The 26,234-nt window shown below is 40.2% G+C and overlaps 1 protein-coding gene across 1 annotated transcript; it reads left to right on the top strand.

Annotated features, from left to right (window-relative positions):
• rerg (RAS-like, estrogen-regulated, growth inhibitor) lies at positions 1-25,336 on the top strand. Its single transcript, XM_061070514.1, has 4 exons — positions 1-112; positions 19,254-19,310; positions 23,784-23,857; positions 24,832-25,336. Exons 1-4 carry the CDS (start codon positions 52-54, stop codon positions 25,240-25,242), a joined length of 603 nt encoding a protein of 200 aa, XP_060926497.1. The 5' UTR covers positions 1-51; the 3' UTR covers positions 25,243-25,336.
• Positions 25,337-26,234: the final 898 nt, after the last annotated feature.

The raw sequence follows: 26,234 nt of genomic DNA, 5'->3' as shown, positions 1-26,234 counted from the left end.
CTCGGAGCCCACTGATTGGCTCGCCAAGCTTTGCTGATCGCAGCTGCCGTGATGGCCAAAAGCCCGGAGGTGAAGCTGGCCATGTTCGGGAGAGCGGGAGTGGGAAAGTCAGGTAAACAGCTGTGTGTTTGTGTTTATTTGCCTGCATGTGAGTTCTTACAAAAGTGTCTCTCAAAATTCATAGTTTATTTCTCTCTGCATCTGGTCTGATGGCAGCTCTGTGTGTCTCAGGATGACCTCTGCTTTCTAATGTTTTCCTCAGTCACCCTGTAAACCTTTCTCACAATGTTTGCGTTGTCAACGGTACAGTAGGAGGTTGTTTTTGGTCTGGCTTAAGTACCTCCCTCCCACAGATAAGTCTGTCAAGTCACTACCATTGGGCTGCAGCATTCCTCTGTAAGCAGCGGCAATAGCTCGGCCTCAGCTGGCGCCCCGCACGGTTTTTTCTCCAGTAGCTAAGACAATAACACAGACCATATGTTTCCTGCCAGCTGCAAATCAAGACGTATTGCTTCTGTGTTGCAATCAGCTGTTCGAAAAAACTTGCTCTTCCATGTTGAAGGAGGCCATTAAAATGCCTAAGGAGGTCAACTCAAGGACAATTCTACAAAGTATAATGACTGAGGAGTTCATATCCTTTGGCTGAAAGGCGAGTGGCGGTCTGACGTGGAACTCTGAAACCTTGTTTGTGGAAACGGAAACCGTGAAGTATCAATCTGCAGCTTTTCTTTTTTAAGTAAGATGTGTGTTGTTAGCCTGCTTTACCTTGACAATGGACCTTCCCCCCCCACCCCCCCACACTCAGTTTTTACAGTGACTTCCCTGTTCTGTAGCCAGCCTCATGTTTTTATTTGAAATGACAGAAATGGTTGATTAGGTTATTGGTCAGGCTTCAGGCACTGTCACTGCTCATTTCTTTGGAACCTCTGTGATGATTATTGAATTAGAAAACTCACAAGAACACGTTCATTTCCAATCTGATACAACCGCAGTCAAACCATAACTCAAAACAATCGCAGCTAGTGATATTTAGCTAAATATAATAGCAGTTCCAGTTGCGAGTTCACAACTTTACACTTTCAGTACAGGTTTTAAGTCAGGGGCCGATAAAGCAACATTGATCACTCTGCATGCTATACTCCACTGTTCAGTTACACAGCTTTCCTAAAATAACCTTAGGGGGAAAAGTCAATATTCCGCCTGTTATCTGACCGTGGTTTGTATCCTCCAAGGTATTTCTATGATCAGATATCTGCTTTCTGCCTTATGTGATAACACCTTTCATCGAAGCAACACAAGTGTCTAAATCCAGAATTTCCACAGACTACGCACTTGCTTGCCAAAGCTGACTTGATGTTGGACCAAAGAAGAAAAGCAGAATATAGTCTGTATTGGATTTAATAACTGGTTTCACCCAAGGCAAAAAAATACTGTATTTTATCGTTCAGTGGACGGCAGACATCTGTGCTATGATCCAAGTACCTTTGAAGACATAGCTTGCTGACAAAAGGCTAAAAGCCTGCAGCCAAGCTACCAGCTCTGTGAGGCTGTGCTAAGGAATAGAGGTGATTTAAGCTAAACTATGGCACCAATTTGCTCACAGTGACATTATTAACATGCTGACATAAATGTTCACCAACTTATCAGACGTTTCAATCAAAACCACAGCCGCAGGGATGTTCCAACTGGGTAGGTCTCTAGGCAGAGAAGGGGCCCCCCAGGGATTGGCTGATTACGAAAGTTCTCAGCAACAATTTTGTGAGAAACCCAGTAAATGATATAATCAACTTTGTACAGAGGACCACAGCCATCATGGTTGGAAACCTGCTAACGATTCCCCATACCACTAGTGTCTGCCAAGTTAAAAAAAAATAAATAAATAAAATGGTATGATATTTTTGGAGTGGGTAGGTGAGTGGGGGGGGGGGGGGGGGGGATGATGCTGGATCTGTAGACCATGCCACAATGCTACTATTCCATGCTACAATAATAATGTATGGCAAACATGACAAATCGACTATTCCCTTAAGGTTTGTATTGGCAACGCTCTGTCACTGAGGTCATAAATGGAGCTAAGGCTGATGGATTGTTCTACTTAAAACAGATTTCCAGACAGTTCAATCGTGTTTTTGTCTCCTGACCAGGGGTCTCATTTATAACCGTTGCGTACGCACAAAACGGGCCTGAAACGTGCGTACGCCACCTCTCACGCCAACGTTGGGATTTATAAAAACAAACTTGACGGGAAAATGTGCGTATTTCTACACAAACTTAGACCCATGCTTACGACCGTTTTGGAGACGGGACAACGGCGACACAGACGTGAGGTGGTGAACTGCAGCAGATTATTGATCCAATTCATAATTTACATTGAAATCAACAGCTTAGTTTTGCTCGCGCGACGTATCTGCTCCACACGAGCATTTTAATTTGAAAAATATAAAACAACTTATAGAAAATTAGGTTCAGATTCGATTTAACAGCCGAGTTACGGTGCCGAGTCATTAATAGGTTTTAATTATATCTTCTAACACTGTGCGTGTATCATCACATAGCTGCAGTGAACGGGACTGTGCCAGAGAGCGCACAGAGCGCACTGGAGATTACTTAAAAGAAATGAAGAAACTTTCCAAATAATATCCCAGAGGAGGTGAGGATCCACTAATGTGAGGGAATCGGTTTAATAAATCGGAATTATCTTTTGCATTGACGCCATTTCCGGTTTTTGTACGTACGTACACTTTTAGTATGAATCCTACGCACTCTTTTATAAATGAGACCCCTGATGCCTGGGCTTAAGTCAGCAGTGTGGAAGAAGAGAGAAAATTTGTCTTAAGTCAAATGAGGGTGTCAGGAGTCTAATTTCCATCCTGCCTTTTGTCTTGTCCTCATAATGAACTCATTGCCTACTTGCTGGAAAACCCTTCAACACTGACTACATCCTAACATTGGATTTTCACGTGGACGGATTCAAGCAGTTTAGCAGATTTTCCTGATGCTATCCTGTCACCTTCATGGCTCCTGTTGCTCTCTATGATGCACACAGCACAAGAGTAGTCATTGTTTCCACTTCTGAAGCTACATGTTGCCTCAGTGAACAATGAACAGCTCTCATCTAAATATAGCTCTTTAGTGGAAGCCCACAGATTCTAATTAATCGTATTTCTTCACAATGGCAAACATCTGGACTTGGGCTGTAAATTAGATTCCTACTTAATGTCCAATATAACAGGAAGGAAAAACTAAACACTGATGTTATACAGATTTGACATGTTTCAAAACCTTCTGGTGTGGTGGAGGGGGACTCATTTGCTGTAAATAAAACTATATTATCTGTCCATTTTAGGTAAAGCGGTTTGAAGTGTTTAACATTAAAGTTTCACCTCCCAGAAAAACATTTTTTACTGCTCGTTCTGTTTTCACAATGTTATTGTATTGACCAATAAGAGTAAGAGACGCAACTGAAAATGCTAACATTTAGCAGATATATTATTTCCCATATTCACCATCTTATTGTACTTGTATGCCTTTTTTTACAGATTACACTCGTGGAGAAATTCTATTTATATATACCTGCAGAAACTTCAAACTTAAGTTTTTGCAGATAAAAAATTCAGGGCATTCAGAATCATTCGATTTATCTTCTGGGCACTCTGATTGTAGGTGGTATTTTTCCTTTATTAATACAACTCAAAATTCCCAGATATTTGTTAAGATATGTCACTCAAAGCCCTTATTTGAAATCGCATGGTGGTGCTGGAGGAAAAAGTCAGGGGATTTCCAAAGTCATCCTCTGTTTATCCTTCAATTTATCTGATAGTTGTTAGTTAAGTCTGAACAAAAGTTGTGGACTGATTTCCTGATCAACATGGCAATTCCATTAGCTATGTCACTAGCCTGACTAGTTTAAATCAACATCACCTGTTACCATTCAGTTAACTGAAATTTTGCATGATGGAGCTTCTCTGTGCTTGGACAATATTTATGTTCGAAATCCACCAATTCTTCCATCTTTATTTTGGATAGCAGTACTTGAGCATGTGGGTAAGTGATGTGATGTGAATGGTACTTGTTTTAGTTGGAGTTCAGTGTATTTTCACTCAAATAGTGATCATTCACATCCAGAGGCTGTTATGTTCCTACTGCTGGCTGGGGGAAAACAAAAAGAGTAGCAGCAGAGCCACTGGGTGTCTTGGCGGCTTTGAGGGTTAACCGGGCTCTTTGTGATGGTCTGACCTGGACTCCTGCAGAGCGATCTAGCGCTCACAAAGAGCAGAGTGTATTAAGTTGAGTGTGGCTGCTCTGGCACTTGGAAGCCTTGGGTGTATTGGCTCAGCTGAGGAGAAACTGGGGTTCAGGAAATAAGAGAAATTTGTCCAATTACTGTATCTCCAGCTTGGACTCTGCTAAGCGCACTCATGCATGCATGCACACACACACACACACAGGATTTATATCATGAATTAAAGAACTCGCTGGCAAAATTTCTCTGTAGTTTAGTCAGTTCGTTAAAAAAAATGTACATAAAAATTTATGAAGACTGATAGATAAAGTAAATTCACTGTCATTAAAGCTGCACAGATGACCACACTCAAACAAAATGGTTTGGCTTGAAGCGATAAACAAACAGAGAATAATAACCACCAGCTCTGCAGCTCATATAGCTCAACCCTGTGAAACGTTGTAGCTGCCCTCTAGCTGATTGCTTTGGTTTTATGGCCTGCATCTTTTCTGGTGTGCTTCATTCGCAGCAGGCTTCTATCTTAGAACGCTCTTTACCTCCTCTCAACCAACCAGCAGTCGGCTAGCTAATGAACATAACAGAGCATCAAGCAGCTTCAGAACCAGATTGCTGGAGAAGAGCAATATAAAGGCATTCAATAGAGAACATACCTCCAGCAAGGCTCAACAGTCCATTTACATTCAATCAAGCTGCACTAAATTGCAGCTTGATTGTGTCGTAAATATGTCAGATTTTTTTCATCAAAAACTTTGCATTATTTCTTAAGAAATGTCAAAAAAGTCCTTTTTTGCAATATTAATCAAAGAGAAAAGAAGATCCTACATCTGCTCCAAAACTTGGCCTATACCTCGTCCTTCCACAATGTTTCAGTAACATTGGTTCAGTAGTTTTTGCGTAATCCTGGACATAGATACAGCTCATAATAAATGCTAATGTTGGCAAAATCAATTAATGCAACAAAAAGCAAAATACCAACATATAGCTCTTGAAAAGCTGAACCACAGAAGCTCTTATTAATATTATTTGAAACTCCTAAATTTGATAAAAGTACTTTAATGATTTATAATTCAATTAAAAATACAAATCAGATATTAAATTACCAACTGAATGCTAGTCACGACCCTACTTTTAAACATTTACAAAACAAAACATTTACATACAGTGTACTTTGGAAAAAATGGGGTTGGAAAACGTTTTGTCCCTTTCGCAGAACCAATGTCCCACCTTACCTCAGCCAGAGAACAGAACAATTAGAAAGGAGGTGGCCAACGTGTGCCTGTGTTAGGGTTACTAATACAACTGTTAACCTGCACTTCCAAAAGCGGGAAGGGACAATGAATCAGTCTCATGCACAGGGTGGTCTGGAACATGATGTAAACAGGCAGGCTAGACGAATCCACAACAAAACAATGCTGCTGGACAAACAGACAGCTATGTTGGACTGAGAGCCGACACTGAAAATCCGCAAATCCATGTTTTTATGAGTTTTGTGACAAGGTGCTGACTGTTACTGTGAGGAAACATATTGAATACTGGGGAATGACAATGTAAAGATCTTTTTTTTTTTTCACCATGAGAGCAATAACAGACGAAGTATCACCACTTGGATCTGCCTTTTTCCCCTGTCCGTCACATCAAAAGGTTCTGGTCTCATCTAATGCTTTGCTGAAGGGGAAACAAATTACACCAACTTTACCTCCGTGCTCTTTATTTACATTTTTCTGTTGATGAATCACTGTTATGTCATGGCAGCTTTAAAGGACCAGGAAGTTAATCAATGTAAAAATGCCTTTGATTTGACACTACAGCATGTGAGGTTACATTCCAGTGAGGTAAAGTATTCTCTCATTTTGCTTTTTTTATAATTTGCAATACAACTGACATTTACATTTACAACCAGCAACTAGCACTCTGTCCTACCATATCTTACAGACATATCTGTACAACAGATAAAACTCTCATGTATTGTAACGCCGTATTTCACAATGTTAAAGAAAGTGAAAAAAATTCCTGGATGCGCTCATTTATTTGGATCCGCTCCGAACTTGAGTGGGTAGCAAACAATGACAAAAACACAACCTCCCTGTTGGAAAAATAAGAATCACTCTGCAGACAGTCTCCTGAAGGAGGCATCCCAAAAACCCATCATGTAGAGAAATGGTCTCTGCTGAGCTGACTTCAAAATGCCTGTGAGGTGTAATGTTGTAATATTGTCGATTAGATAAAACTTTGTTGTATCGGGGATCTCTTATTCCTTTTAATGTACAGAAAAACAGTCAATGTAGAGGACAATGTAATGAGATAGCAGCTGGTCTCTAAATGGATTTGACAGCATTACTTTGTGAGCTCATGATAATAGCTCTGAAATTGGCTTCCTGCTGAAACATGGCACAGCCAACCTCTCACACTCAAATCACTTTTGTAGTGATCATGCTGCTCCCAAAATCAACTTTGTGTGATGTCTGCTGCAGGAAATTAAAGTCCTGGAAAGTAATCAAATAAATGACGGGCTTTCACATCCATCAGGCTTTTCTGTGCATAGCTGCCCGCTCTGTGCCAATGAGCAATTAACAGGATGTAGAGACACTGGGACAGTTGCTCATCCTGCTGCTGAAAGTTTCCAGACACGTCTTTGGCCTTTGACAGCTGAGAGAGCCCACAGCTGTGAAGCTGGCTGCCTGTTTTGCCTTCCCAGATAAACTCTGTCATGCCAGACAATCTGAGCAGCTATAAGGTACGATTCGTTGAGTACATTAAGCTGCAGTGCAAACGCTCTTATCAGTGTGTCAGAGGTATGTTCTACTCTTTTAGATAAGAGATCTGAAAAGGTTTTTAAGTGGCGTTAAGAGCAACTGGAGTGATGTGTTCAGAGAGGGCTGTGTCCACTGTACAGAACATTTAGCGACTTTTATGAGCTAATGTGTGTTACATAAGACTTAAACTACCAAACTAAGCTAAGACTTCATTATTTTAAATTGTTCTTGTTTGCTCGGTTTGGGCTGAGAGTTCAGAGCTTTTTGCTGCAGTGTGGGTGAAAAGGCCTTGGCAGCAGCACAACCAGGACCAGGTGTGTACTATATTAACATCAGATTGTGAAACTGAATAGGATTTCTGTGTGGGGGATGAGTGATGAGGTTGATGAGGGAGTGTGATGGAAAAGAACTGAAATTCCCAAATTTAAAAAAACAACTTTTATTTAATGCTGTGGGAATCTTTGGATGTGCGTGTGTTATCTTTGCCAGATACAGATTAAGAAAAATGATTTGATGAAATACTTTCAGGACGGAATGGGAAAGACATGAACCCTGAGAGGTTATTTCTTCAAAAAGTTATATAATAAGGAAATCTGTGGTCTTCGCGAGTGACGGAAATTTATTTTAACTGGGTATAATTCAAAAATCTGGCACAAGGAAAAAAAGAATCAAGAACATTGTCGCAGGGTGTTTTTTCCAATGATTAAAAAGCATTGTCCTTCTATTTGATCGAATTGAGTTAATCACATAAATCTCTCATTTTGTTCAAAGGCGAGATACAACCTGACCAACTTGAGATGAAGGAAAAGGAACTGAGTGCGTCAATGTGATACACTTCGTGCGTCAGATAATTAGCTGTGACACATGTCTCTGTTCTTTCAGTAATTGACTCATCAGCATAATATGGACATGAGAAACATCTTTAATTTAGTCTTGTTTGGTAGATGGGGTGTCAAAAGAAGTGTTTTAAAAGAATTTGTAAAACCGTGGTATAAAGAATTTCCTCAGAAACATGATTTCTCATGCTGATCCTCATCGAACATTTACGGTCTACAGTCAGAAATATCAGCAACGCAGAAATCACCAGGAACTGTTTCTGTAAATGGAGACATGTTGTCCAAACCTTTATATACAGTCTATGCCCATACATGTAGACTTTTTGGATGCAGGTAGTCCATCTGTTCATGTATCCTAATAGCTCTGAAGCTTCACTAAACTGTCAGAGAAGCTGAAATTCGTCATTGTCCCTCTCCATCCTCCTCCACTTCCACATATAATGAACACATTACCCGCTGCCTGGAGCTTCCCCTTGTCCTCAGAGAGGCACAAGGTGAGTCTATGAGCTCTGTTGAGCTCTCTGAAGGCCGATCAGACTGCTTCAGTGTCAGACCTCCTCCTGTGTTTCTATTCAACGGCACTCCTTCGCTCTTCACACTCAAAGGTTAAACAAATATTGTTTTTTGCCAGAAAGGATATTTCTGGAGTAACGTTCTTGCCAGCCAATGTTCTGTGCCTCTTCTCAGTTTAATAAGAGAAAACCAATTAATCAGCCGCCTCTTGAAACACACGTGTATGAAGTGGTGGACCCATAAAGGGAAATGATTATGCCACGTTAAGGTGGGATTCTTTAATGTTAATGCCTTTTTATTTTTATTATTTTTAGAGCACACCTCCAACTCTCCCAGCCTCACATATTATTGTTCGTTTCTCCACTTTTGGTACCTGACTTCCGTCACGGTCCTCGACTGGTTTGCGTCATCACTGTTATTTCCCGGCTTGCTTTAAACCTTACTCTCTTGAGATTAGCAGTGCTTTTAAAATTTCATGAGGGATCCATTATGTATTTTCTTCTATTGCTTCTGAAGCTGCTTATCGGCTGAGGTTCTGGCTCATTAATATTCAGTGATATTTGATTTATTAACACTGTTCCCTCTCATTCTTTTTAAAATTACATTAAGTGACATCTGCTTTCTTTTTTTATTATCCAGTTTTAATTTAAAACTTTATTCTGCATTTCTTTGGGGCTTAATAAAAGTAGACTTAGATTCTCAGTCCATAACTACCTTCTGGCATCAGTGAGAAGGCAGTCTAAGAAAACGCAAACTAAGATCTATCTTGGCTGGTCAAATGCCATGTGGGCTGTATTATATGCAGGTTTGATGCCACCACACGTTGCTGCCAAATCTACACAATAGTGAATGTGTGCCCCCTCAAAAATGCACCTACACATCTGGGAGACACTGTTCCAAGTGTGGCGGTTAGTTGTGCGGGTTATACAGGATTCAAAGCATGTTCAAGGCAAGTTAAGAGTGTTAAAGGAATACGTGGAGCAATACATAGTCTGCCACATAAGACTGATAATACTGCAACTTACTTTCACAGTTAAGTTTTTGCATTGATCAATGAAATATATAAGATACAGATGTTAATAAATGTGTTTTAGACATCCTGGTGCAGGATTTTGAGTCCTTTCCAGAGTCAGGCTAGCATTTCTCACCTGCTTCCAGTGTTTATGCTAAGCTAAGCTTACTGGCATATGGTTAACTGCATTTACCAAACAGAGGGCGGTTCAGATCTTCTTACCAAATAAAAATTTGAGCATTTCCCAGTAAGCAAATCAACTGCCTTAAAGAAAGACTCAAGATTCTGCTGCTTTTCAATTATGTACATCAAGCAAAGCTACTTCCACTGTGAACGTTCACCTGACAGTCACATAACAGAAACACATTTCACAACATGTCCTTCAACACTTGATGTGTGTTAAGGTAATCAGAATCACTCCAAAAACAAAAACAGTATACCTCTTCTATATTGTAGAAAAGACAAAAGCAGAATCAAAGTTGGTTTTCTGAGGCAGTATTTGATCACATATTATCCCTCTTTAAATACAAATAACAGGCCTGATAAAATGTTAGAAACAATGATGTGTTTTCTTGCTCAACAACAGTGCTTACAGTTGCTTCAGTGTGGACAAGATATTTGTATAAATGCTATAATACACAGGTTGTCTGTTTTATAGGTAAAATAAACTTCCCTTTCTCTCAGCTTTTCCTGGTACATGTCTTTACCTTCATGCCTGTAACCACAGCCCCCATCTGCCTCACACATGGCTTTTTATGAATAGCGCTGTGGTGCTATTGTTAGACTAAATTAAAGGGATGAATGCAGTGTCTGAATCCTCACGCCCTTCCCATTCTAACCCCACAACTGCAAGCTTTTTTCCTTTTGCATCTTCAGAGATGTGAAATCAAAGCCTCTCTGGTGTACCATTTTGCAGAGCCGCGGGGCCCTAAGGAGAATGGCTGCCCCCCCCCCCCTCGCTGCCATTGTGAGCTTGTGGAGCTCGTCCAAAGTGGAGCGCAGGGGAGTTTGTTTGACCTTTACTGTCATTCAAAGTGAACTCGATATATACTGCGACTTGTTGTGCTCAAACAAAGGGACATGCCTCTTAGTAGTGCAAAGGCTAAGTGTATTCAACTAGAGGCGCATTGAAAAGTTGAAGCTTTCATACTGTATGAGGTAGAGTGGCGCTTTTAACTGGATGAACTGACAACTGTGTTTGTGAATCAGCGAAGCAAAAACTAATTGATTTTCTTCCTACGAGGTATTTGCGTCACCTGCTTTGGAGACCGTTGAGTTAGATCTCGACACACCTCTGTGTAGTTACTGAATAGATGTGAGTGCTCATATTACTGGAGGCATCGAATTCAAATGAGTTAAACCCTCAGATGTTTTAGAAGTAATTAGATACGATTAATATTTTCTGATAAGTTTGGTTAGAATTACTTATTTCATACTATAAAAATGAGGTGAAAGGTCATGATTCAAAGCTGAAACGGTAGCGTTCATATCCAAGATATTTTGGTTTCTTTTCTGGATAGTGGGAGAAAGTTAAGACGTGTCGTCCATCTTTATATATAGTCTATGGTTTCATCCCCCAGCAGACATGGAGCAGAATTAATTTGCACTCAGGGAAACTTGATGATTTGATGTCCAATATTTATTTTACTTTTAGCTTTGTTTTGGACTCTACCAACTGAAACTATATTGTGTAAACACAAACTTTCAGTAGTTAATAATATGGGAAAGGATGACTCATCTGACCTCATCTCTGTTTTCTATACTTCAGTAAATCAGTTTGGCTTTTTTACAACTTTACTCTGAATGATTGATCTTGTTAACATACTCTGATTAGTGTTTTTTTCAATAGTCACTGTTCCCACTGAAACACCACACAGCTGAACGGACTTGTGATTGAAGTTGTTTACTGCTGTTGGCCAGAAAACAAAAACAATGAACTGAAAGATGTTAAAGCTCATAGTAGAGCTGAGGACAAATACAGATCCAGGTGATATTTTTTGGAGGTTCACCGTGAGGACTGAATTACAATGAGCTTCATTAAAGATCTAATTTCTTTGTCTTACCAACAATACCAGCTCATCTAATTACACTGCTCATGATTGCAGCAAATCCCTTTGCATTAGAGGAAACAATCAGAAACTCAGGAGAGTAAAACACTGCAGTGCAAGATGGTTTGAGTGTGGTTTGATTTATAATGAGCACATCGCTTGAAATTGGCAAAGCCAATCTAGCTGCCAAAATGGCATCTCTTGAGGAAGGGAGCGTGTTTAATGTGTGTGTTTACTGCACAACTAATTTAAATGGTAGGCTGAGTGCCAGCATCAGAGAGAAGCCTGAACACAAAGATATTAAGCAGGACGGACTGAATTAAGCTACAGAAAACAATCAGTTTCCCTCCAATGTTGACATCATACATTTCAAGTGAGCAATCATTATTGTGTTTTGGACCAGTTAGTATATCAGATGAAGCTAAAAAACATCACTCAGACAAATGAAAAGCCAAGTAGATAGCTCTGCCTACCATCTCTCCCTTCAGTTGGGGATGTTATGCTGGTCAAGTTTTCCGTTTTCGCACAACTAATATATAATTTATGATGATTACAGAGGCTTACTAACCAGTGGCAATTTGTCATTGTGAAAAAACACCTTCTTATCAGACTATTAATTATAAATTTTTTCATCTACTGAAAGCTCCATGAATTGTTTTCATGTTTCCAGCAAGAGCTTGACCGGGTTATTATTTGGCCAATAAGGAGACTTTTACACATATTTGCATTGGTGTATCTTGACCAATATACAATAATATGATTTTTTTTATTTTACAGAATAAACAATGCAGAAAAGACGTTTATGTTTACATCTTTATATGTTTATATGTTTATTTCGTAATTCAAGTTCTTTCCATTTGGTTGTATTACTTTTTTATTTATAATAAATTTATGGTTAAACTTTAGAATATCAAGCTTCAATTACATTTCTTTGTTGTAGGGCTTTAATAACTTTTGATATATTTATATTTCAATCTCAACTATTCAGCTTTCATGAAAAGGGGTTAGTGGACTCAATTTAAAATCATTTTCTCATCAGGCTCAGTTATAGTGTTTTTAATTATCCTATAAAGGTGCTAAAAGGTTGGTCAGATGTTTGAGTTGGTTCTTTGACCTGTGCTTTGTCAGGTATAACTTGTTCAAAGGCGATGTTTGGCTCAACACAGTATTCCCCTTCAACTCAGCTCACTGCACAAAGTTAAATATTGTCCCTGATTGGCCCAGACAGTGACGCAGTCCCCTGTTAGAGTGGATATGTTTACTGTTGCCTTGTGTGTTATTGTTACTTTGCTCACTTCATACTTCCCACACCCCTTCTCATAGGTTATTGGTTAAAATCCTAGAATAAATATAAATGGAGCCTGGTGAGCTGCACTCTGATCTGGAAAGGGACTGACATGGTGAGATATTGGACCAGATCTCATTTATATTTGGCAGAAGACAGAGATGAAATATTTCCCCCTGGTACAGCACAACCTCCCAAAAGTCCTTGTTCCAAATGGATATGTACTTATATATTTCCTTATGAGAAATGTCACTTTTGTCTATCAAGCAGTCCCAGAGAGACATGGTATTGGTAGTCTGGGATGCAGACGTGCCCCAGGGAGAGGCTAGTGGTGACAAGAACTCTGGGAAAGCTCTGAGACTGAGCAAAGTAGTGTGACCTTCTGTTCAGGAAGGGGTTTTTGTGCTTTTGTAGCTAGTTTGTTTGCCTGCTTCTGTCATCAGGATAGTCACGTCTCAGTGTGTGAAGAAACAATCCCATATTCCTGCAGATGCATTTTCACCAATGAAAAAACCTGGCATTTAATAGGCAGACAGAGGTTGTATATCCTATAATGATATAACATGTGTTTCCATCTATATAGTGAGACGGACTATGCTCTGACAAAATGAGCTCTTCAAAACTGCAGCACTTTGACGTGTCGTCGTCTTTTCAGTCCTTGTTAAACTGCTGAGTGGATTACCAGGAAAACATATATCAATAATCACGGCACAAAGCAGTGAAATCTATCCAACTGTTCTCAACAACTGGTAATAACTGCTGAAGATATTGATTAGAGATGAGGGCCTGCAGCAAAAGTAGTAATTTCAAAGCCAGTAATGAGTCTCGCCATCCCAAACTACTTGAGATAATTGGAACAAAACTGTCAATTGTGTTTTGCAGAGTAAAGGATAAGATGTGGAGCATATTTAAAGAAACGATTAAATGTTGGAGGACTCCTCCAAACATCGTATTTCTTAACGCTTTGGCCCTTTACAAGCATTTGGGGCCACGTCGTTTGGAAATTGCAGCTTTGTGTCTGCCAACAGAACTGCAGGGCAGCCATCGTCTGCATTTCCTCGGACAGAAATGCAATAAAAGCACAGAAACTGCTCGTCTGGTTTGATGATGATTCACCTCTCTTCTATTCACGTAAAAACATGAGACAAACAGTGTTCGCCGCCAGCAGAGGAGCAAATTTACAGCAGCTCTGAGGACATCATTCAGCACTTCTGAGCGCCATGTAAAACTACGTGGACTTTTCCCGAGGTCTTGCTAATGCCACTAATAATGTATTAATATTTCTGAGCCCTCATGTTCTTAATAGATATAAAGTTAATTATGAAGCCACTGACAGCTTTCAGTCAAAGCAGTATAAGTTAGTCAAGCAACAAATAAATAATTTAATTTTAAATAAATAAATGTACACATCAATTCAGACAGGATATTTTCCATCAATACTACACTGCAAAGGTTAACGGCAGTTACTGCAAAGCTACTACTGTTTCTTTTGTACTAAAATCAATCCAACATTTTGATGTTCAATTCAATATCTTTTAATTAAAGGCAGTTTAACCACATTACATTGCAAGGATTCCAATCAAGAACAATCTATCGTGTTTCACATATACACAATGACTCCATGCACATCTTACGTAAATACAAATGAGTCTTAGGAAGACGGTGACAATAATTTTGCAATGAGCCCCAGAACTAAAAACATAATAACATAGCAGTTTTGATGGAGTCTGTCGTGTTTCTTCTACTAGAACTGTTATACAACCAGTTGGACGCCTCCAGGATTTTAAATAAGCTAATTATGTTAGTGTGTGACTAATTTTTTCTTAAATGAGCAAATGAGCTCAGCAGACACACAATGTGTAGTGTTTTAACAAAAGTGGGTAAAACATTACTGACAAGCTATTAGCAAGCACTTACCCCAAACTTTCACAGTGTTTCCCTTTCTGCATGTTCTGCAGACAAGGTGACCAACTAAACATGACTCCAGAGCTCGTCAGACATACTTTCAGTGATGCAAAAAAATCCACAGATTGTGCGAGAACCAATAGTGCACTACAGTGTTACAGGAGTTTAGGTGGTTTTAGTAAAATGCTTTTCCCCCCAAAATACAAATAAGTAAAACAGAAAAATCTGATTCAGGTCTGACTTTTGACCAAATATGTAGTATTTTTCCTCCAGATAGAGTACCGACACTTTTTAATTCTGCCACCAGATTTTTCAGCCAGTCTCAGTCCAACTATTCCCACTCAAGTTTCATAAACACAACTGGCCTGTATGACATGACCTGACATGACATGAACACAATAGGTACAGAACTTGGCTGCAGCTGCACAGCACTAGGAGAGACCAATTTGCCAGCCAGCAAAGAGGTGTTATTGTGGACAAAGTGACCAAAGAGCCGTGGGTGTCCGTCTAATGGCCGTGGGGAATCAATAGAGACTGTTCAATGAGTAACACTAAGCCAGATCAGAGCAGGGCCATGGGCGCTGCTAATTGCTCTTGCTTTATTTGCAATCAGTCCAACATTCTGCCGCTAATGTGATTAGGTCACTTTGGACAAAAGCTGCTTTTGGCAAACACCTCCTGTGAATGATGTGTTTGACGTAAATCTGAGAACTTGGCACTGCTCAATCCGTTCACTCACAGCAGCCTTTTGAAGTGGGGTTTGTTTGATTAATTTGATAAAATCGGATCAGTCTTTCGGCTCAGTCTTCAGCTACAGTATTTGTTGGGGAATATCAAGCTGTGAAAATCCAGTTTGCAGGTTGAGAATGAGAGTAACACTATATTAGGTCTATTGGTCTAGGAGGCAACAGGGTTGTTTTTGTAAGATGCAATATATTATATATAAGACCAGCTGTATTAAAAATGGCAGGCAACACTGTAAGCACTACACTGTATGAGAGGAAGAAGAAATCAGGGAATAAGCAACATCTGTCAGTTGTCAGGTGAAACAATGTCTTCCTGAGCATGGTGTCAGTGTCACAGCAGACCTGTCAGTGCAGGGGATTGTCACAACATCTCTCTTAAGCTACCCTGCTCATACTGTATTGCCCACTGCTACCTCAACATTAAACTCAAGAGGCCTGCCAAACTGTAAAACCATTCAACATCAACATGTAAGACAATTCGGACACTGATGAGTCTATGTAACAAATAATATATTCTCTCTAACAACTAAAAAGCTGAATTCATGAGCAACGACTACATTCTGGCTCAAAGCAGTATGTGGTTTAGCTGCTTTAGTCTAGGTAGGTCTGGTCTAACACATAATGTACCTGCCCAAGAACACTTCAGCATGTGGACTGGAGGAGTCGGTGATTGAACCAACAACATTTTGGAAAACAACAGCATGATTACCACTGACCCGAGTTGTGTTTCTGGCTACTTGGCCAAAGTAAGTCTGAAATGTAGCTTTGTTTTGCTTTCCACCAAGTTCTGAAGAAAATGTTGCTATTTAGCTGATACAATTTAGTTGTATTGGCTAACTGCTAACTTTGTCTGTGCTGTTGATGAGAGTTGATGAAAGAATCAGCTTAAAGTTCATTTCATCCATAGTTGACATAAAAACATTGATTAATGCAACGTAAAAGACAATTATTGACAATATTTTGAATACTAAAAAATATATCGCACAATTCCTTGTAGGGTTTGGGAACAGTAGCATTACCTCCACACAGGTATTAGGGTTAGCGTACAGTGTTTGGTCAGAATCTTCTAAATCTATTACTGATTGTATGTTTGTTTTTTTCACGTCATTCAGAAAGTTAGTGCAATGGAACAACGTGTGATTTGATAAGAGTTTGGGGTTTAATAATTCTTATAGCTGTTTTGCCTTTAACTGACAATGGAGACAGACAGAGCTGGGATGATGGGCTGTTGCTTAACCAGGTGAGCTACAGTTGAGCCACCTGATCTGAAATTTGAGATTGGAGAACCTTTATCACCGCTCAGCTAATTCTCAATCTAATCCTTCAATTAAAATGGAAAACGAACACGTAAAAACTTAAGACTTCGAAGCAGTTTGACTGACAGGTGCAAAGAGGCTTCTTCATCTTCTTTCTTAACCTGCACCGATCTCAGCTTTCCTCTGACTGCACACATTTGCCTGTCTTTGTTATCTGGTCAGCTCAGAGCACACTATTCCTTGTGCAAACCTTTAGTGAATCTGGGCCACAACGTTCATACTGACGCACGATAACAAAGGCTCCTTTCTTCCATGTGTACATTTCTTTCCAGTGGCAGTGAAAAGCAGGAGATACAGTTACCTCTAATGAGGAAAGGACTTCACACCCCATTGGTTGTTCTGTCTACCTGGAATCCAGGCCACTGTAGCAGAAACGGCACGAAATAACCTCAGACTCACAAATTCAGCACCGAACAAGAGAAGTTAATGTGGTCAGAGACGAAACTTCTGCAACAGAAAATACGTAATACAACGAAACCAGGGTCAAGTTCTCTGTAGCTATACTCGATTCATACACATGACAAATTGAATCATCAACCACTGCCATGAGCTCAAATGCTGGACTTGAGTTCTTTAGAAAAGTAATGAAACGTGGCAGAGACGCTCCGGCTGAGATAATTGGTTTCCTCCCATTGTTTATTGTGGCTAATTATGAGCAAAGTCAGGCTCAAACTAGATGGATGGTTTTTCCCCCAGTTCAATGGCAGAGCTCTTTCTCCATAGTCTCATTTCCATAAGCTGCACCTCAGTAAGATCACAAGGATACAGATACCTGCCTGGACTCAAGTGGGCCGGTCGGGCCCATTGGGAGTCATTCAGGCACATGACAACTCCTGTAGAAAAGTGGACTGGAAGTGTGAACATTTGCTTGTTGATGTGTCTTAGAAAACAACTGACATAATGCCCAAATGAAATGCTCTTGTATGGGACTGAAAAAGTCATGAAGGTGTTAATTCAATTAAAGATTTAAAAAAAGTGTGGTTCCTTGTCCTGTTGAGGAAATGCTCCTGCCTGTACAACTTTTAGACAAAAACTTGCAGGTAAATGCATGGAAACCTGCGATAAAAAAGAGACAATTGACTCCTTTCTCATTGCCTGTAGAGTACGTTCATGGCTACTTATGAGCCATTGCCCAGAAGTTCAATGCACGTAATAACATTGCGCCGAAAGTTGCAGCGTTCATACTACCAAAATAAAGAGCCAGAATTCGCTTGTTCACCATCACAAATATAATTTGTTGAGCTCAACTACTAAATTAAATAATTGGAAAAATATGCATGTGAAATGACAGGCTGTATGTAATGCTCTACTGATTTTGTCGCCTACGCCAAATGGGCAGGGTCATTCTTTAGAGAAGACAAACAGTTATGTAAGCATTTGCCTCCTGCCCATTTTCATTCTAGTGTGACTTATTCTAATCCACTAGGGTTCTATTTCTTCTTCACAGTAAGATACTTGTAATTGTTTGCCACTTAACTCTTGTGAATTTCTCTCATGATATTAACAACATAAAACAAAACACATGCAGTGTCATGCGTCATAGAAGTCCCACAGAGGCCTCCCATAGACACTTTATAAATCTGAAAATTGCAGTAAAGGTGAATATTAAACAAAATATGAGAAGTTGAAACAAAATAAACATTAAAGCAGAAACGTCCTCAGCAAGCTAAATGTTCTCATTTGAATTATTGAAATTGGTTGAAGGATACAGGAGTAGTTAGCGACTTAAAAAGAGCGGTAGGGGAAAAATAATACACAATAAAACAATATTGTGGATATTAAATCAGTATTCACACTAAGAAGGCAACAGAAACCATGGGGGTGTGAGTCTCATTATAAGACAAATTAGAGTATAATCCAAATTTTGTTTTGGTCACATCTTGAATGGGTGCGGATTTTTTTTAATTTTTGTAAATCTTTAAGACTTCCCTAAAACCTTTTGCAGTACCATCGTAGAACTACATTTCAAAGTGGTGATAACAGGTTGTCTCACTCAACAGCAAACACACTGGTTTGTAGATCTGTGTGATCCACACACAGGCAGAGGCCTCCCAATTCTGTCAAATGAAGGAAATCAAATTTCCATGCGGCAGATTACTTGTTGACGGTAAGCCATTAAGGGAGTGAGTCACTGACCTGCTGGGGATGTTTTTTTTTTATTACTGGTGATGAAGGGTGAGTTTGTAAAGGGCAGACTAAATAGCCCATATGAGAGATGCAGCTGATGAGGAACTTTGAGAGCTGATGCTTCATCCTGAAGGCTGTTTGAACTCTGCCTTAATGATGTGGAACTGTTCAAATTAGCATTTAGATGAAAAGTCTGATGAAGGGCTTTGGATCTTGTGGCCTCTTGGGAACTTATCCATAGCTGATTAGCTGTTGAAGTAGTGGATGACATATTAGGCCCGAAACCTTATAATCAGCACAATGATTGATCGACAGTCGGGCACTTCAGGTATATGTTTCATTCAATACATGGCTAAACAGAATCCTGCTATTCCAACATAATTTCTAATGAATACATTCTGGAAGCCACGGAGAAGAACCTGAAAGGTGTCCATATCCTCAACATGTTTTTATCTGTTGTTCTCTACAGCTTTGGTGGTGAGATTTCTAACCCGACGCTTCATCTGGGAGTACGACCCAACACTTGGTAAGACAATCAGATATCTGTTTTTATGACCACTGGTGCTGCCATTAATACTGTCGCTGTCTCTTTTTCTATCCCTTCTGCAATGGTAACAGTACAACTGCTGCTACCATCAATGCTATGAATCACCACTCCTACTTTTTCTCTTGCAGAGAGCTACAAGACATGTTTAAAAACCTCTCTCTGCAGCTACAGCCTGTATGTGATTATAAACTTAGCATGAGAATCAGCTAACCTCGTAGACCACTTACTGCCACCACTAAAGTTCAGTAACTGTGTCTCTTTTCCATGCAGGGGGGTTAAGGTGAGTGTAGACCAAACGTAAAAACATCCGCTGGTGCTTCTCTGGGAAGAAGAGAATTTTAAATTTGTATTTACTCCTACAAGAAAATTATATCTAAAAGCAAGGCCACTTCTGCTGCAGAGCTCATGCTGCAGATCAGACTCAAACACCACTAACCTCTTTTACCACCCATGCAAGCATCATAATAAACAGTATGGAATGAGTTTACAGATGACAGCAAAGTACAACAATTGAGTGCCCAGAACAAAACGCCAGACTTAGACGTTGCGTTCTGCTCTTGGCCCCCCCTCCCCCACATGACCTCAAGATGGAAAGAGGTAACTGCTGCTTTTGCAACTTACATAAGCAAAGGAATTGCGTCTATTAATGTGGCAAAACATTTTCTGGATGCGAGTGAAAAAAACATCACAAAAGTAAAGTCAGATATCAAATATTTATCAGTGGATGTGTGGATTAGATTGTATAGTTTTGGTGATTAAAAGCTGAACTGAAGGTGATGATAACTAGTGTTGTCAAGCTATGAGTGTTTTTCCTGCCCGGGTGCAGAATATAGAACAGGTTACCATATACACTGAGCTCATTTCATACACTGTAATTATAGGGCACAAAGGCATCACGCCTCCTCTCTAAGGTGCTTTTCATTTCCTGGCTGCACACAGTCAGTCAGAGGCTCTGGTTTGCTCACATGGTGCTCGACTCAACACCACATCTGTTTCTGAGGAAACATCAGGTGCAACATCTCAGCAGAATGTAATTACCAGCATAGACAGACTGCACTATATTTCTAAAACTAGTCACCCCTTACATGTAAGAACCGGATGATCACAATCTTGTAGCCATTATGGCGTCTGTGTCACTGTGATGGTTGTAGATATTTTGAGGTTTTAAGGTGAGAAAATAGAGACAGAGCTACCAGGAACTGAAAGGTTTTTCCAGAGGACAGAACTCCAGACTCAGTATTCTGAGTACAAATGTCAGCGCAAGAGAGAGGAAGAGAGCAACCAGGACTGGATGATGAATTAATGCACAGCTATAAAGAAAGATTTGACTCAGTGAAGTAAAGTATCCATCATTATGTGATGATCAGTGCTGATATTGTGACGTTTAAACTGTAGTGGTTCAGGGAAGTCAGCTGACTCGAATACGCCAGTGCCCAATGTTACCTTTCCCTCCCAGATCTGGGACTATGACACAGAAGCTAAGCAATTCGTTTAAAGTTCATCAACCGCTTGTAGTCATAATTTGGCCGGGGACAAACATAATCACTATAAGCTGTTTCTACTGTATAATGATAATGATGGGCCTCAGTTCAACATAACTAGCTTGATGCCATCTCAGAATAATCTGACTGCAGTTTAATCTATTAATAAAGTGAAATGTACAGTTTACTAAACAACAATAATTGCACCATCCCATATTACAGACATCAAAGTTTGGATCACTGCTTATGATAGTCTTGCCACATACACTCAGTAAGAGGCTGTCTAAGTTTGTGTATGTTGTCGGTATTAGATACTCTTCAGCAGACCAGTTGGATCTCATTCCCTGTGGCACAGCAGCTGCTCAGAATACTAATGGGCAAATAGTGCAATAGTGATTTCTGCCCATGTTCACAGGCTACTTACAGTCATATCTCCTTTGGTCCAGCTTGGCATAATAACCTCAACAATACTGCATCAGATATGTGGCCATTAATAACATTTCTGGTGAGAATATTTGGAAGATAAGCAACTATAAAGCAGGTTTTATATTGATCTAGTTGAATTTAGAGCAGCATGCACCGATGACCTGGCTTACTGGCTTTTGTTTTTGACACTTGGAGTCTGGCGTGACACTTTCTCTTTCTCCTGCCAAAGCAGCTTGCAGGCAGTGAGGGATTTTGAATTATGAGGGATAAAATGCTTGGTGCCAGGAAAATTACTGCGTTTGTTTCTTTCCAAGACCTTTAGAAAGAATAGTAGAGCTGGATAAATCATCCTGGCCCTGCCCCTCGTCAGTACATTTAGCAACAGATACACAGAGGGGGTGGACGTAGACCGATTTGCTGGTGTTTGCAGCTGAAAGAGTGATGGCTCCTGAAATAGGCAGTCCCATGAGCCTCAGTGTCAAGACTCTGGTACTCCTTAGAGATGCTCCTCATGCCTCTGGCCAAACAGTTATAAATCGCCGTCCCACTTCCGCCTCTGGCTCTCGGTGACATTTCATTTACGTCACAGGACGCAGTTTATCCTGGAGGAGAGAGCACACCTGGGACACAGTGGGGTGTACGTGCAGGGACTGGAGCAACAGCACAGCTTCAGACCTGCTCTTTTAAACGCTCTCGTCGCAAAGTCTGAACATCTTTCTGACAGGTCTTATGTATCACTGTTTACATGAGTTTTTCAACTTAGCACTAAATTACAGGGAGGACAACAGGTTGTAAATCATTGGTGTGGCAGTTTAGTAATAAAGGGAAAAACATTCAAATGTTTTAGCACATTTTTCCTGAGAAAGTTACAATTCTAACATTCAATTCTCACATTAACATGAGTTAAAACTTTAAGATTCAGATGTTGGTCAAGTTTTAAAAAATATAAATTAACCCTGCTACTTCAGTAGAGTAGTTTGTGTTGTGGCATTGGAAAAATTGGCTCGGTTGACATGATATGTTAGCTAGATATTCAGTAAGTAAAGTTAGCAAAAATACTAACTTTGGCACAACCTATGCAGCTTCCAGTGTTGACTCACATACTGTTAACTCACATGAAATGCCAAAATGTTGTCCGCAATGTGAGGGTGTTAAATTTGGATAAGCGTGAGTTTACCGAGTTGCTGAGTTCATAGCTTAGATTCGTCATAACCAAAAAAAGATAGTACACTTCAAATACAATTCAATAGTTAACCAGACAATTAGTTGACACCACTTCATTATATCACAATATCAGTATGATAGATTAGTAAATCAGTTCCAAGGCAGATCAGGAGTGCTTCCAGGAAATAGCCGTATGGTCACCCTCTAAACTCCAACAATGACAAAAACTCAATCTCTGGTTTGGTGAGAAATATCCAATAACCTGACACAAGCATCACGCTACTGAGTTTACAGCTATCCACTGGCAGACGCTGCACCAGACACAAGACACTACAGTAAACATTTTCAGAATTATTGTGTTCCTATGTTGTAGAATTTTGATTTCATAAGAAAGATATCATGAAGAGATGTCATTAAAAGGAAACTGAAATGGTAGTGAGGAAAAATGCTTCCAGAACCACCTACCTCCTTAACATACATTTTAAAACTCACAGTGAACGGAAAAAGCTCAGTGATGAAAGGAACATGATTTAATAACTCTTATTATAAAAAACTAAAGTCTGAACCCTTTCTTCTAATATTGAATTTCTTCTTGCTTGTAAAACGGACAAAGATTCCCAATGGTCTCCCTTGAAATCACCATGCATCAAGAGGCAACAGAACAGACAGGATATGACTCACAAGATGAAACACTTGCAAAACTGGAGTCACAACCTCAAGAAGCTTTGATAAAGTGCCGGCTTAACCCATCTGGTAGCAATGATGGCGAAATCATACAGAATCTGTCTTTACAAGAAGGCTTTGGGGGTTTGTGTCGGTGCGCTCTGCGAAGTGTTTACACAGATGGGAGTTTTTTACAAGGGAGCAAATCAGGCAGATAACTCCTGCCCTGTCCAAGGTGGAATGAAAGGTCACAGTCACAGTTCACACCTGTGTTCCTGGGCCAGGAATAAGCAGCGCTTATCCTGTTTTTCAAGCCAGCCAGAGTTGAAGCTCAGGCCATCTCAGGTCATTGTGGGAGTCAGCCATCTCCCGGCAACAAGGAGGACCAACAACCTGCTGAGAATGTCCGCTGAGAAGAGAACGCGGTAGCTGAGAACATGCTAAGAATGAAGCCTAGGAGCGACCCTAAAGCAAATGATTAGGCCACATACCATACACCTTGAGTAGCAGGTCCCCAGTCCTCTGTTACTGTGTGTCGCTCCCCTACATTTCCTGCATCTCCTTCACTATAACTCTAAAAAATTTTGATGGCATAAAAAATAATTCAATTAAAGTAAGTAGCTCATGTCTGAAGAGTGGAGCTTGTCAGGTGGACTCAGGTGTCACTAGTATCAAATGATTCACTGGATTGAATTCTCTGGTCCTTTGTGTCTTACAGAATCCACATATCGGCATCAAGCCAACATTGATGATGAGGTTGTTTCCATGGAGATTCTGGACACTGCAGGGCAGGTGAGAAAAATTATCAACCCACTGGGTCAAACGTTCAGTAGTTGATACCAAACAGTGATTTAAAAGTATGCATGCTGCATTTATGTTTACTGTGGAACTGCCGCATTCATTTTCAAATCTTTGTTGAAACTAAATACTTGAAATCATTCAGCGGAGTATTGATAGGACTTTTACTTTGGACCGACACTTGAGGTAAGAGCTGTGGGAGTGGATATGAGACTGAATGGCACTTAGAGATGGTGGTTTCCTGAAGTCTCATACAAACATGGACATGAAGATGAACTTGTGTAAGTCCTCCAGACGAAGATAAATATGCTTCACTGGTGCGTAGGTGTTCTGCTGGCAGCTGACTTCCCCCTGCCAAGTCATCTCCCTCATTACGCTGTGGTCTATTTTCAGCAGGCGTTGGGATGAGGTCTGAATGTTTCTTAACGTGGCTGTGCTGCATGTCGGACATCTCCTGACTCTGATCTTATCAAAGCATGGTGCTAATTCTAAGATGATTTGTGGGGCTGCAGTCTTCTTGGTAGCTCATAAATTCCAGGTTCAACAGTCGGTCAGTTACACAAACGTCAAACTCTCCTCGGTCCTCTGGAGGAATGCTGTATTCTTAAGCTTCCTCTACCAACAACTGTGAGATCAGAATCTGTATGCCTCCCTATAGTCAGGGTAATCACAGTTAAGACCGGAACTACTAGATGAAATATTGCATTTCTAGCATGGTGAGCAGGTGTGAGAGAGTGGAAAGAGTTAGAAATTAAACACTCAATAGGATAACTAGGTGTCTTATACAAGCTAACATGGCTGAAAACTGCAAAGAATAAATATTTGTTATGTTCAAAGTCAAAAGGGCAACATAACAACGCATAGCAACATAATTGCTTTTAAGTGTCACTAACACAAAAGTTCAGAACCAATCTTTGTTTTAAGCTTAAATTCCAATTTGAGAGTCATCTTTTTTGTTTTGAATTCAGGAGGATATCCAGCAGAAGGAGAGTCACATGCGTTGGGGTGATGGATTCATCATAGTCTATGACATCACAGACCGGGGAAGCTTTGAGGAGGTGGCACCTCTTCGGAGTCTCCTAGAGGAGGTGAAGAGGCCGAAGAATGTCCCTCTGGTTCTAGTGGGCAACAAGTCAGACCTGGACCATGTCCGGCAGGTTGGCACAGAGGAAGGCGAGCGGCTGGCAGCTGAGATGGCATGCGCCTTCTATGAATGCTCAGCATGTGCCGATGAGGGTGGTGCGGTACCCGAGGCTTTCCACGAGCTCTGCCGCGAGGTGAGGCGCCGGAAGGCCGTGCAGGGCAAGGCCAGGCGCCGCAGCTCCACCACACATGTCAAACAGGCCATCAACAAGATGCTGACCAAGATCAGCAGCTAGGGAAGACCCAGAAAATCATCTGATCACACGAGAACAAAAATATATACTTTTTTGTAAATGTTTTAAACAATTATTGGTTCCAAAATGGACAAAATGTGACTGATTTGACGTGGAATGTTCTTTGCTTATTCTATAATCATGTTCCATCAAAATATCTAAAGTCCAGCTTCTCAACATTGCACTCTCCAATTGTAAATGTTTATTATTATTTCTTGCCCAAATACTTGATCTCATTTGGATCAAAATTATACTCAATACAGATGAGATACGAGATGGTTCGTGATGAATCATTGATATTAAGAAGTTCTCAACTTTTTTCTTTACTCCTCTCATTTAACTCTTTAAATAAATAAATATTCAAGAGGGCAGTGTGAAACTTGCATGCAAACTGCCTCTTTTAGCATGCAGCAAATCCAAGCCTTTTCTGACGAGAAGATTCCTATCTGTATTTTGTCTGTAGGGGGATATTGTGATGTGCTTCGGCCCATGTGTTTGTGTCAGCAAAGGAAAATAAGGTCAGATAACAACTATTAGATTAAAGTGGATCCACTGTCTTTTACCCACGTCAACTCTCAATATTTACAAGAGTTGTCAACATCCTGTCCTTCAAGCAAACCTTGTAACAAAGTCTACTACGTTCTGTGGACTTCAACTGTTCTGCAGTGGAGTGCGGCTCCCTGTGTTGGGCTAAGACATGTCAACAAAATCTTTTTCCTCACGGAAGCAAACACAGGTTCAAAAACATGTTTTCTGCAGTTTTATCGACACCTACGAAAAGAAGCAGATGCCGTCCGTCCTACCATGGCCACATTCCAGGGAGGCTCTTCATGGCTCTAATGTTAATACTGTAAACTACAGTATGAATGAGATAGAATATTGCCTTAAGCACTGCTGTGTCTTAGGTGTGTACAGAACCCAAAGAAATATGCAGTAGTTGCAAACTGTAACTGTTGTAATATGTAATATCTGTCTCAAGTGTGTGACCTGTCTCT

This window comes from Limanda limanda, chromosome 1 (genome assembly GCF_963576545.1).
Source record: "Limanda limanda chromosome 1, fLimLim1.1, whole genome shotgun sequence".
Lineage (NCBI taxonomy): Eukaryota > Metazoa > Chordata > Actinopteri > Pleuronectiformes > Pleuronectidae > Limanda > Limanda limanda.
The sequence above is the reverse complement of the archived record's forward strand: the minus strand, read 5'-3'. Positions and strand labels throughout refer to the sequence as shown.

Bases quoted from the DNA above. Each gene is read 5' to 3' on its own strand.
- rerg (XM_061070514.1), top strand. From the start codon at position 52: ATGGCCAAAAGCCCGGAGGTGAAGCTGGCCATGTTCGGGAGAGCGGGA. The intron at 113-19,253 runs GTAAACAGCTGT...TGTTCTCTACAG, and splicing joins AGCGGGAGTGGGAAAGTCAG to CTTTGGTGGTGAGATTTCTA. The intron at 19,311-23,783 runs GTAAGACAATCA...TGTGTCTTACAG, and splicing joins GGAGTACGACCCAACACTTG to AATCCACATATCGGCATCAA.